We start from the raw sequence: 12891 nt of genomic DNA on the forward strand, positions 1-12891 counted from the left end.
CTATCTCAGACCCGCACATGTCCCTGTATCAGTACAGGGACAGGCTGAGCTGCGTCACTGATAACAGCTGCACGCTTTTAATGACAATGACTGCAGTCAGAGGAATTCAGGCGGTTTCGATAAATAGTAAAAATGTCACAAAGACTTTGTTTCAGAATAAAGGTCTGCAGCTTTACATGGAATTCACTGGAAGAAGTGATGACATTGAGTCCATTGTCTGAACCAATCAGGACACTCCGTTCACCTGTTAATGAACTCCACTGACTCTGAGCAGCTGGGAGACACTCACAGACATCCTGCAGTTTCTAAAATATGCAGTCGCCAATTTGGACTAAGTTTTTTTTTTCTTCTCATGGTTCATGATCTCATAAACTTCTGCGTCTTCATGATAATGTAAGTATTTTGGTCATTCATTAGTGCCGTTAAAATCACGGTGGTCGTAGATGCTGCTCAGTGTTTGTCGGTAGCGCTCGAGTCTCTTTAACTACATGACATTTACCGGCTGCTGTTCATTGTGCTGCAGGTGATGCTCAGCTCAGCGGGACTGTTTGCACTCAGCAGCTGAGTCGCAGAAGTTGATCATTTATTTCGGGCATTAAGGGACCGTCTGCGTTTATTCAGCCGCGCGCTGCGTCAGTAGTGCAGGAAACACGTGGAAACCTACAGCAGGAGGCTGCTCTTTATCGACCCCCCCCCCCCCCCCCCCCCCCCCCCCCGCGCGCGCACACACACACACACACTGATAAAACTGTATTCTCATGATTTTACATTGTACTTTTTCCGTCTGCAGTGCATTGTTGTTATATTTCGTAATTAATGCAGCGCTCTTTATTTGTTATTTAATGTCTACATATGCTAATCCTATAATAGTCAGCACACACACACTGACAGAGGGGCTTACTGTAGAAATAAATGAGTACTGAGAAGTTGTGATTTATTCCAGCCTGTGGAGATCATATTCCTGAAGAATCTGCAGCTTAAAGTTGATTCACTCCTCACTGAGCTCAGTCTGGAACACAGTAAACTAACAGCTCCTCTACAGACATCGCTGCATGGAGGTTCCATCTGGGAACATCAGAACAAGAAGAACTTTATTTGTCACGTACATACACAAGCAGTGAAATTCAGTCTCTGCATTTAACCCATCACACATGCAGTATGTAGCACACAGCACAACATGTGGAGCAGGGGGCAGGTAGAAAGCCCCTAGGGAGCAACCTGGGGGGGGGTTGAGGGCTTTGCTCAAGGGCCCACAGTGATGCCAGTCCAAGGATTCCAACCAGCATCCTCTCAGTGGTAAACATGTGATTGAATTTATTGTTATATAAATATGCCAGCAAACAAATCTCCAATTCATTTGTTTGTTTTTTTGAATGCCAAACCATTAAACAGGTCTAGGATCAGATTTCATGTCTTGTGAGTATGTTAGATTCATATGGATATCAGTACTGACCTCCTTACTGTAATACACATGACTGCTGTGTAGATCTAACAGATCTGTAAGCAGTGATGTAGAAAATAAAAAACAATGAAAACATGTATAAGAGAGAGAAGAGTTGTAAACTGGTGGAGAGCAGCTCTTAGCTGGATGGTGGGTGGCCCTGAAAAGGGCCTTTGTGTGCAGTTTCACAGTCAGCATCAGAGCAGGTTACTTGGAGCTGGTGTACTTGGTGACGGCCTTGGTGCCCTCGGACACGGCGTGCTTGGCCAGCTCACCGGGCAGCAGGAGCCTGATGGCGGTCTGGATCTCCCTGGAGCTGACGGTGGGGCGCTTGTTGTAGAGAGCCAGGCGGGAGGCCTCACCAGCGATCCGCCCAAAGGTATCATTCACGAAGGAGTTCATGATGCTCATGGCCCTGGAGGAGATGCCGATGTCAGGGTGGACCTGCTTCAGCACCTTGTACACGTAGATGCCATAACTCTCCTTCCTGCTCCTCCTCCTGTTCTTGCCGCTCTTAGCGACGGCTTTCTTGGAGCCCTTCTTGGATGTTTTTACTGGACCAGGCATGGTTGATCATCAAAGCTGTTGAATGAGCTCTTCTGGTCCTGAGAGCTCTGCTTATACCCGTGCTATGCAAATCTGAATGTGCTGTGGCTCGCACAAGATTGGTTATCTTCAGGGTCAGACTGAGCACGCCCAAGTAACCTCCCACAGCAGATGATTTTACAGACCATTTGTGAGGAAACAAATTAGTGTCTTTGATATAACCAAACATTCTGGTTCAAAGATCCAGACGTCAGCAGTGGAAAAAGAAGTTATTATAATTACTTAAAGTAAAAATTAAAACTAGGTGTAAAAAATCATTTTAGGAAAATGAAATACTAGATTCTATATTTAAAAAGAAAACTAATGAAAACATGCTGTCGTAGTGTCCTTATAAAAGGCATGATTACTCTCAGTAACTCTCGCTTACAGTGCTGTCCTGAGCTCCCTTCCCAGACGTCTCAACCCCCATTCACACCTTTGTTCCAGTGACCTCAATAGGCCACAGGAAACAATGGAGCGGAGTCCTAAATTGGTTTCAACTGAAACCACTGATTAAATATGACCCACGCCCCCTTCACACCTGGGCACATGTGTTCAAGCACATGATCAATAGAGGGTCATAACCACCTCCAGGGGACTACGCCCACAGGGGTTTAAATACCTGGGTCTCTCCACCATTTGGTTGAGAACTGAAGAAGCCTTTCGGATGAGAGGTGAAACGTCTTCAAGAAACAAAAAGAAGTCCAGTCGCCTTTTTCAAGCTCCAGAGACTACTATGACCTGGATGACTGAGAATCTACACAGACATACTCTCAGTATTGTCAGTTTTGTCAAATATATCAATACAACAGTGTCGAGGAGTTTTTGTTCGATTGTGACTGAGCTGCAGTCACAAAGTGTGATGTTCTGCATCTTCTAAACTTTTGAAACCTCTCCCATTAAAATGAAACCCCAAAATAAAAAAATATGGGAAAAAAATGTCAAAACCAAGATAAGGAAAGATTTAAAAAGTTAAAAAGATAAATTCAGAGTTCTAAAAACAAAGACAAACCCAGTGTAGAAAAATGCTAAAAATAAAGATTAAATCACTCCAGAGTTAGAAACTAATGAAAGATACAAACTATAATAACGCTGAAATAGTCACAATTTTTAAATTGAAAAATAATCCATTTAAAATGCATAAAACCACATGATAAAATACATTAGATGGTTACATCATGAGTTTTTGTACAGTATAGGCGGGATCTTCAAACATCACTGAGCAAGCAGCAGTTTAAGCATTTAGCGCCAGTTCATATCACAGACCCACACACGTCTGTAACTGTATGAGCTTCATTACTGACACTGATAACAGCTGTGTGCTTTGTAATGAGAATGACTGAAAGTCATAGACTGAATAAAGTCATCAACACAAGAACATGTCAGACTGTTAATCATAGAAATGTCTAATGTATTATTGTTTATCTTCCCACTGAAGAAGAAGCAGTTTCATTTATGATAAATGATAGTAGCAGACTTCTGGCCGGGGGATGCAGGAGGCAGCGGTGTGAGTTTCCTGCTCTGCATAACCCAATAGTAAATACCCATTTTATTTCTTTAAACAACAGTTGCCAGACGACTATACAGCCTCAAAAATCACTGAATGGCTTCGTTGGGGAGAGCAGGTAAAGGCAATATGAAAAAAGACGCGACAAAGGAGAAGAAAGACACAACGTGCAATCAAGCTAGCGCCGATGCGGTGGAAGCTAATGATAAAGAAGCTAATGTTACAGACAACGCCATGCTTCTTAAAGAGCTCAGAGAATTGCGGGCTGAAAACAAACAAGAGCACAATGACACGCGGGCCTCGATGGAAAAGTTGGAGAAATCCATGACCCAGATGAAAGAATGGATCGAATCGACGGAAGGAAAAATTAAGGAAATTGAATCCAAATTGAGCCATATTGACACTAAAGCACAACGCCACTACGACACCTAATTGAAAGAGATGTTGTAATGACAGCCAAATGTGAAGATCTGGAAAACAGGCTCAGACGGAATAATGTAAGGATATACCAGGTGCCAGAAGACACTGAGGGTAAAGATGTCAAAGTGTTTGTGAAACAGCTCCTTCTAGAGGCTCTGAAACTTCCACCGAACATGGATCTGAATATAGAGAGAGCACACCGATCCCTGGCTGTTAAACCAAATAGACCAAATGCTCCTCCTCGCTCCATCATTGTGCGATTTCTGGACTACACAGTCAAAGAGCAGGTACTTCAACAGGCCTGGAGGCAAGAAGTCCTGTTCCAGGGGTCGCGCATCTATTTTGATCATGACTATTCACCAGACCTGCAAAGGAGGAGAGGTGAAGTACGTCGCGTCATTAAGCAACTTAAAGAAAAGGGAATACGCGCAAGATGCCCATACCCAGCGCAGCTGAAGATATCTACAAACACGGGAGAGAAAACATTCGAAACCCTTGTGGAAGCGCGCCTCACACTGCAGGATCTGGGAATCATTGTCCAGATTGATGAGGGAGAGCTATATAAACAGGAGCTGCTAAAGGATAAATGGCAACTTCAGCGAAGTGCACGCAGCGGAAAGAAGAAAAAAAAATGCAACGCCACTTTCTGAGACTGACCTGAAGGCATTCCTGACGGAGGAAGATGAGTAAAATACCGTTAAGATGGACGTTCATATTAGGAGTACAAACTTGATAAACTGTTGTTCTATTTGGCTTTCTTGATACATCATAGTTAGATAAGAAGTAATAAGTTATATGTTATAAAATGGGTTCTGCTGGTAGGGGGTCACCCATAACTGTATCACCTATAGCCTAATAATTAGGCAGGGCATATCCCTTAACCAAGGCCAAGGCTATAGCCCATATGGCATTTAATGCAACGTACCCGGAGAGGATTAGCCTTACCTCTCTGCCCAATCATCATCGGGACCAGACCACCAGATGTGGAAGGAGGGGGTCTGTTGGCAACTTGGAAGTTTGATTTCTTAGTTGGAATTTAAAATATTCATTTTTGTTTAGTCTTGTTTGGATGACTGTTCTCAAGCTCCTGGTAAATGCTTTAAACTCATGTAAGAAAAAACCACCTCTAATGCATAATTTTCAGAGTTACAGAACACCTGTAGGATATGACTGTTTTGAAGTGTGTTAGCTATAATATAAATGGCCTCAACAACCCAATCAAGAGGAAGAAACTTCTTGTGCAATTAAAAAAAATGCAATGTTCCATAGCATTTATTCAAGAAACTCATCTATCATTAATTGAACATAAAAAATTGCAAAGGGACTGGGTTGATTTAGTCTGTAGTGCTTCATATCCAGCTGGGAAGAAAAGAGGAGTGGCAATATTATTTAACAAAATAGTCTACTTCACTAAAGAAAAAGAAATAAATGATGGTGAAGGTAGGTACATTATGGTCACAGGCACTCTTTTGGGATTAGAGATAACATTTTTAAATATATATGCACCAAATGAAGATAACCCCCAGTTTTTCAAAGATATAGCATTACTACTGGCAGGAAATGCAAAAGGAATGATAGTTATAGCGGGGGACTTTAATTGTGTCCTTAATTCCAAAATCGACAAGCTCCCACCTGATTTTAGTCCAATGTCTAAAAAGTCTCGAGCATTGATTGCTATGATGAATGAGGTGGGACTAATAGATCCTTGGCGTTATTACCATCCAAAAAACAGGGACTTCACCTTTAGATCTGGAGTACATGGTAATTACTCCAGGATTGATTTCTTTTGTGTTTCAAAACAAGATATAAGTAAAGTTGAATCCTGTCAAATTGAACCTGCTACAATCTCAGACCATGGACCAGTAACCCTTCAGTTAAAACTAGATAATACAAAAAATTTTAAATATTGGCGGCTTAATGTTTCACTCCTCTCAGATTCTACCATTCGGGAGAGGATAGGCAGAGAAATAAAGAATTATTTTGAATTGAATGACAATGGAAGTGTATCACTATCAACACTATGGGATGGAGCAAAAGCTGTGTTGAGAGGTAAAATTATTTCACTATCAACAGCCGTAAAGAGACAGCGTCTTCAAGCTCAAGTTAAGTTAGAGAAAGACATAAAAAATTTTGAAAGTAAATATCAGCAATCTGGGAGTAAAGAAGATTACAAGGCGTTACAAAAGTCTAAACGAGAATTAGATATGTTGTTAACATACAAAGCGGAAGGTGCACTTAGATTTATAGGACGAACGTATTACGAATTCGGGAACAAATCAGGCAAACTAATGGCATTTCAACTACGTAAAATGCAGTCAAGCAGAGTAGTTCCAAAAATTAAGCATCCGCATACAAACACTATAATAATGCAACCACAAGAAATTGCAAATGCCTTTGCAACATATTATAGTAATCTTTATAAGACACAACAACTGGAAAACAAGGCAGAAAAAAAACATAAATTCCTAGGCAATCTTAACCTCCCTAAATTGACACCTGCCGAGGCAGACGAACTGACTTCCCCGATAACCCCAAAGGAGATATCTGAGTCCATTAAGAGGCTGAAAAATAACAAAACTCCTGGGACTGATGGGTTCCCAGGTGAATTCTATAAACAATTCTCTACACAATTGGTTCCGATTTTATGTAAAATTTTTAATTATGCCTTACAACAAAATGACCCCCCAGAGAGTTGGTCAGAAGCTATTGTCTCTGTTATATATAAAGAAGGAAAGGATCCAACACAGTGTAACTCATATCGACCTATCAGTCTGCTATGTAATGACTTCAAAATATTAACGTCTATACTGAATAAAAGAATGCAGAAATACATTACAAAACTCATAAACCCAGACCAAACAGGATTTGTTCCTGGACGCCTGGGTGCGTATAACATTAGAAGAACTCTAAATTTACAATCAGTTGCCACAGCAAGAAAGGAGCCCTCAATGCTTCTCAGCCTTGATGCCGAGAAGGCATTTGATAGGGTAGACTGGCTATATCTGGAAATGACACTAAAACACATGGGTTTCAATGATACGTTTATAAAATGGATAGGAGTACTATATAAAAATCCAAAATCTAGAGTTAGAATAAATGGTCTTTGTTCTTGCTTTTTTGACATTGGTAGGGGAACACGTCAGGGTGATGTTATGTCTCCTTCATTATTTGCAATCAGTATTGAACCACTGGCAGAAATGATCAGAACAAATGTCCAAATTAAAGGAATAGCCGATCAAAAAGGAAATGTACATAAGATTGCATTATTTGCGGATGACATTATGCTTTACATTTCAGACCCATTGACGTCAATACCAATTTTACTACAGGAGTTGAAGAGCTATGGAGAACTATCAGGATATAAAATTAACCAGACTAAATCAGAGTCCATGATGATAGTAGGAGGCTGGCCTATTGAATTGAACAGTATTGCTCCATTCCATCAAACAACCACTGGATTTAGGTACCTGGGAGTTGTTATTACCCCTAAAAATAATGACTTATTAAAAGCTAACTATGGTAAACTCATGTCTCAACTCAAAGTAGATATAGCCAGATGGGAGATATTACCACTGAGTCTGCTAGGTCGGATAGAATCAATCCGAATGAATGTCCTTGCTAGATTTCTTTTTCTCTTTCAGTCCTTACCCATACAGCTGCCAAATAAGTTTTTTAAAAATCTAGACAAACTGATCAGACAGCATATATGGCAGAATAAAAGACCCAGAATTAGGCTCAAAACATTGCTGCTATCCAAACAAAAAGGAGGACTAGCATTACCAGGTTTTAAGAAATACTATTGGGCTGCTCAGTTACGCACTTTAGTACATTGGATTAAAAATGATGCAGAGACCGGATGGGTACAAATTGAGCAAAACTCAGTTCCTGAATGCCCCTTGAGTACAATAGCATTTTTAAGTAAACCATTTTGGAAAAAGTTAAAAATTAAAAAATAAATGGATACTAAATACATTGAATATGTGGGATAAAGTTAGGAAAAGTTGTGGAATCCCAATCTCACTATCAAGAGCCATGCCAATTGCAGACAACCCAGACTTCAGACCCTCTCTGATGGACAGGGGCTTTAAAAGGTGGGCTGAGATTGGTTTGTTAACTATTAATCAGCTATTCATAGAAGAACACTTAAAATCTTTTCTACAATTACAACAGACTTATGGCCTGCCCTCCCAAGACCTTTTCCGCTACTTTCAAGTAAGACATTACATAACGACTAATAAAGAGTGGGAGAAGGTTAGGAGACCTCCTACGGAGGTAGAACAATATTTTATTGACCTGATAGAAAATAACACTACTCCTAAACATTGCATATCTAAAATATATAAAACTTTACAAATAACAACTGATAACACTTGGTTTATTAAAGGAAAATGGGAGTTAGAGGCCAATACCATTATTGGAGAAATTGAATGGGAGGATAGTTTAATATCTAGCAACAAAATTATTAACAGCCCCACATATAAGGAATTTGACTGGAAGGTGAAGGTTAGATTCTTTAGGACTCCAATGGAATTGGCTGGCTTTTTCCCCTCATGCTCACCACTGTGCTGGAGAGGCTGCGGGAAGATTGGGGACCATACCCACATCTTTTGGGACTGTTTGTATCTCCAGAAGTTCTGGCTGGATATCAAGAAGGAAATTTATGTAATTTTGGGAGTGGACTTACCCCTGTGTCTAGAATACTATGTACTGGGATGTATACCCAAAGACGTGCTAGGCCTCACTGCTGAAAGACTTAATATACTAAATGTTTTACTCTTGGCCGCCAAAAAAATGATAACCGTCCTGTGGAAGCAAGTGACAGCACCAACAATAACCCAGTGGATCGAAAGATTAAAGGCCATTTATATTATGGAAGATCTAACTGCACAGCTGAGACTGAAGAAAGACATTTTTGTTAAGAGGTGGTCACCAATTAAGATATATCTGGAGAGAGAGGGGGAAAAGAACTAATTCAACTGTATGCTGTTCTGTTTTTTTTTTTTCTCTCTTCCTCCTTTCTTTTCCTGTGCCAGGAAAGGTTCTGTGTTCAATTTAATGTTTATATCTGCAATATAATTTTTCGTGTTTGAAGCTTAATAAAGTGAGTTCAAAAAAAAAAAAAAAAAAAAAAAAAAAAAGATAGTAGCAGAAATCAGTGATTATTTTATCTTATTATCTTATCTTATCTTTAATGTATTTTGACTGTCTGCAGTTTCACTTACAATGCACAGAATCTCCTGCATTACCGACCTCTGTTCTTTCTGACTGACATGGAGACGTTTTAACATCAAGATTATCAAGAGAAACTTTCCAAGACCCAAAGCAACAAAAATCTATCATGAATAACACAAATATCTGCGTTTGGCTCTATACTTTGAGACCAACAACAGGAACAAATAAGAGAGTGAATTCAAAAAGAAGCAACACAACATGTGTTTACTGTTAAAATTTCTTCTGTTCACACAGTTTCCTACAATTCCTATCAAGGATTCTGTGATCAAATAAGAAACAAATGAAGCATGGCTTCAGGTTTTATTAAACTCCATTTTTATTGATTAACTTCTAAATTAAAGATAAAAAGCTTGACGGCTGACAGATTGATCAATCCCTTAGTGTTGATGTTTTTCTGTAATTAAATAATCAATACAAACTCAATGTTTAAGTTGTAGAGAAGAAATTTCCTCATAATTTAACAAATGCAGTTTTATATTTAATGTTTTGCAGTTACATTCATGTGTACTAAACACCTTACTTTAATATACATGACTGCTGTGTAGCTCTATCTGATTTGTGTTTATTTTCAGATTTGTAAACAATAATTGAGTAAAAACTGAAATATGAATGAACAAAGTTGTACATTGTTGGAGAGCAGCTCTTAGCTGGATGGTGGGTGGCCCTGAAAAGGGCCTTTGTGTGTAGTTTCACAGTCAGCATCAGAGCAGGTTACTTGGAGCTGGTGTACTTGGTGACGGCCTTGGTGCCCTCGGACACGGCATGCTTGGCCACCTCACCGGGCAGCAGGAGCCTGACGGCGGTCTGGATCTCCCTGGAGCTGATGGTGGAGCGCTTGTTGTAGCGAGCCAGGCGGGAGGCCTCACCGGCGATCCGCTCAAAGGTATCATTCACGAAGGAGTTCATGATGCTCATGGCCCTGGAGGAGATGCCGATGCTGGGGTGGACCTGCTTCAGCACCTTGTACACGTAGATGGCGTAGCTCTCCTTCCTGCTCCTCCTCCTCTTCTTCCCACCTGCTGAGGTGCTCTTAGAGACGGCTTTCTTGGAGCCCTTCTTGGATGTTTTCACTGGATCAGGCATGGCTGATGGTTGAAGCTCTTCACTTGACTGGATGAGGACTTCAAGTTCTGAGTGCCCTGTTTATACCCATGTTATGCAAATCTGAATATGCTGTGGCTCGCACAGGATTGGTTATCTTCAGAATGACACTGAGTTTGCGCTACACAAGCAGCCATCCAAACCAGAACACAGAAAATGACTGAAAATAAACAACCTAAAAATGAAAACAGAAATAATAACACTGAAATACTAAGAAGTATTTCTTATTTAGAAAAATAGTTACATTAAAATGATAAAATTATCATCAAATATTTATGTACCATTTCATGATCATATATATTACATGCCTGCATCCTAAGTTTTTGTACAGTATAGGCGGGATCTTCAAACATCACTGAGCAAGCAGCAGTTTAAGCATTTAGCGCCAGTTCATATCACAGACCCACACATGTCTCTGTAACTGTATGAGCTTCATTACTGACACTGATAACAGCTGTGTGCTTTGTAATGAGAATGACTGAAAGTCATAGACTGAATGAAGTCATCAACACAAGAACATGTCAGACTGTTAATCATAGAAATGTCTAACGTATTATTGTTTATCTTTCAACTGAAGAAGAAGCGATTTCATTTATGATAAAAGATAGTAGCAGAAATCAGTGACTATTTTATCTTATTTATGGATGCTTTAATACATTTTCACTAACAATGCTAAGAATTTCCTGCATTACTGACCTCTGTTTGTAGCTTTGGATCTTGGAGAAACAGAATCTTGATCTTCAAACGTCTCTGTGACAGATGTTTGAAGATCAAGATTCTGTTTCTCCAAGATCCAAAGCTACAAAATCTGTTGTCAATGACCCCAGCATCACCATGTGGGTATATACGTTCAGAGCAATTAGAGGATAAATGGAAATGTCTTTGTTTACCACCTGTTAAAATTTCTCTCACAGTTTTCTACATTTAAATAGAGAATTCTGGAATCAAATAAAATGACGAAGTATTGCTCCAGATTTTATTTAAGCTCATTCAATTATTGATTAGTCTCCAAATCACAGATAAAAATACCTGACCATCTCTTCCTCACCTTTGTGTCAGCATGTTTTGCTGTAGATAGATGATCAAATAATCAATACATTAGGGAGCACAGAATACAAAACATGTTTGCATTAATGTAGACATCAATTCTGACCATCTTAATTTAATTCACCTTACTGCTCTAACAGATCTGTAAGCAATGATGTATAAAAATAAATTTAAAAACAATGACAACCTGTATAAGACAGAAGAGTTGTTGGTGGAGAGCAGCTCTTAGCTGGATGGTGGGTGGCCCTGAAAAGGGCCTTTGTGTGTAGTTTCACAGTCAGCATCAGAGCAGGTTACTTGGAGCTGGTGTACTTGGTGACAGCCTTGGTGCCCTCGGACACAGCGTGCTTGGCCACCTCACCGGGCAGCAGGAGCCTGACAGCAGTCTGGATCTCCCTGGAGCTGATGGTGGAACGCTTGTTGTAGCGAGCCAGGCGGGAGGCCTCACCAGCAATCCGCTCGAAGATGTCATTCACGAAGGAGTTCATGATGCTCATGGCCTTGGAGGAGATGCCGATGCTGGGGTGGACCTGCTTCAGCACCTTGTACACGTAGATGGCGTAGCTCTCCTTCCTGCTCCTCCTCCTCTTCTTCCCACCTGCTGAGGTGCTCTTAGAGACGGCTTTCTTGGCGCCCTTCTTGGATGTTTTCACTGGACCAGGCATGGCTGATGATTGAAGCTCTTCACTTGGTTGGATGAGGACTTCAAGTTCTGAGAGCTCTGTTTATACCCACGTTATGCAAATCTGAATGTGCTGTGGCTCACACAGGATTGGTTATCATCAGGGTCAGACTGAGCATGTGCCACAAATAACCGCCCACAGCACACTTGTCGTAAGTCAAATTAATATAATTTTTAAAATAAACATCTAGTGCGCCACCTCATATTTGGATATGAAAATGTGACTTAAGTTTGTTATTTGCAAAATAAATAACAATGCAGTTTTTTAGTATTAAAAAAGTTTTTGACAGATTTCTCCAATGTTTTTATGACAGGGGGTCTAATACAAAATGTTTTTTTTGGGTCAAATACATAAACAGGACTGTCGTGTGGCACGTTTGTTGTTTGTTTACTGAGACGGACTGTGAGTGTGTTATAACCGTTTTGACATGGTTATGTATATTTCCTTAAATATACCATACATATTGTTAAAAAGAAAAAAAATCATGAAACTTATGATAATTAAATATTATGTAGTTCTGAGCAACAACAAAAAAGATGCCATTGAAAGGAGCAAACTCACTCTGGAAACAAACTGACAATAAAAAATAAAATCAAATTTAAAATACAAAATAACTAAGTTATAATGATCCAAACCATTGAGTGAAAGTACAAAAGCAGCCTTAGACACATACTGTATTTACAGTTTCATGATATGTATTTTATGTTGTTGTTGTGCTGGATTGGTGGGCTCTTTAAATGTTACTGAGCAAGTGACGGTTTGAACACTGAGCGTCGGTTCATATCACAGATCCACACACGTCCCTGTAACTGTACACTGAGCTGTGATACTGACACTGATAACAGCTGTGTGCTTTACAAAAAGTCATCAGTACA

The 12891-nt window shown here is 39.9% G+C and overlaps 3 protein-coding genes across 3 annotated transcripts; all 3 read right to left on the reverse strand.

The window, feature by feature from the left end:
* Window positions 1-1505: 1505 nt before the first annotated feature.
* LOC115775910 (late histone H2B.L4-like) lies at window positions 1506-2008 on the reverse strand. Its single transcript, XM_030723425.1, has one exon. It carries the CDS (start codon window positions 2006-2008, stop codon window positions 1649-1651), a length of 360 nt encoding a protein of 119 aa, XP_030579285.1. The 3' UTR covers window positions 1506-1648.
* Window positions 2009-9548: 7540 nt separating this feature from the next.
* Window positions 9549-10301, reverse strand: LOC115775908 (histone H2B-like). Its single transcript, XM_030723422.1, has one exon. It carries the CDS (start codon window positions 10266-10268, stop codon window positions 9897-9899), a length of 372 nt encoding a protein of 123 aa, XP_030579282.1. The 5' UTR covers window positions 10269-10301; the 3' UTR covers window positions 9549-9896.
* A 1235-nt stretch (window positions 10302-11536) lies between these two features.
* LOC115775907 (histone H2B-like) lies at window positions 11537-12059 on the reverse strand. Its single transcript, XM_030723421.1, has one exon. The coding sequence runs from the start codon at window positions 11996-11998 to the stop codon at window positions 11627-11629; it is 372 nt and encodes a 123-aa protein (XP_030579281.1). The 5' UTR covers window positions 11999-12059; the 3' UTR covers window positions 11537-11626.
* Between the last annotated feature and the right edge of the window lie 832 nt (window positions 12060-12891).

Source organism: Archocentrus centrarchus, unplaced genomic scaffold (genome assembly GCF_007364275.1).
Source record: "Archocentrus centrarchus isolate MPI-CPG fArcCen1 unplaced genomic scaffold, fArcCen1 scaffold_26_ctg1, whole genome shotgun sequence".
In the NCBI taxonomy this organism is placed as follows: domain Eukaryota; kingdom Metazoa; phylum Chordata; class Actinopteri; order Cichliformes; family Cichlidae; genus Archocentrus; species Archocentrus centrarchus.

Bases quoted from the DNA above. Each gene is read 5' to 3' on its own strand.
- LOC115775910 (XM_030723425.1), bottom strand. From the start codon at position 2,008: ATGCCTGGTCCAGTAAAAACATCCAAGAAGGGCTCCAAGAAAGCCGTC.
- LOC115775908 (XM_030723422.1), bottom strand. From the start codon at position 10,268: ATGCCTGATCCAGTGAAAACATCCAAGAAGGGCTCCAAGAAAGCCGTC.
- LOC115775907 (XM_030723421.1), bottom strand. From the start codon at position 11,998: ATGCCTGGTCCAGTGAAAACATCCAAGAAGGGCGCCAAGAAAGCCGTC.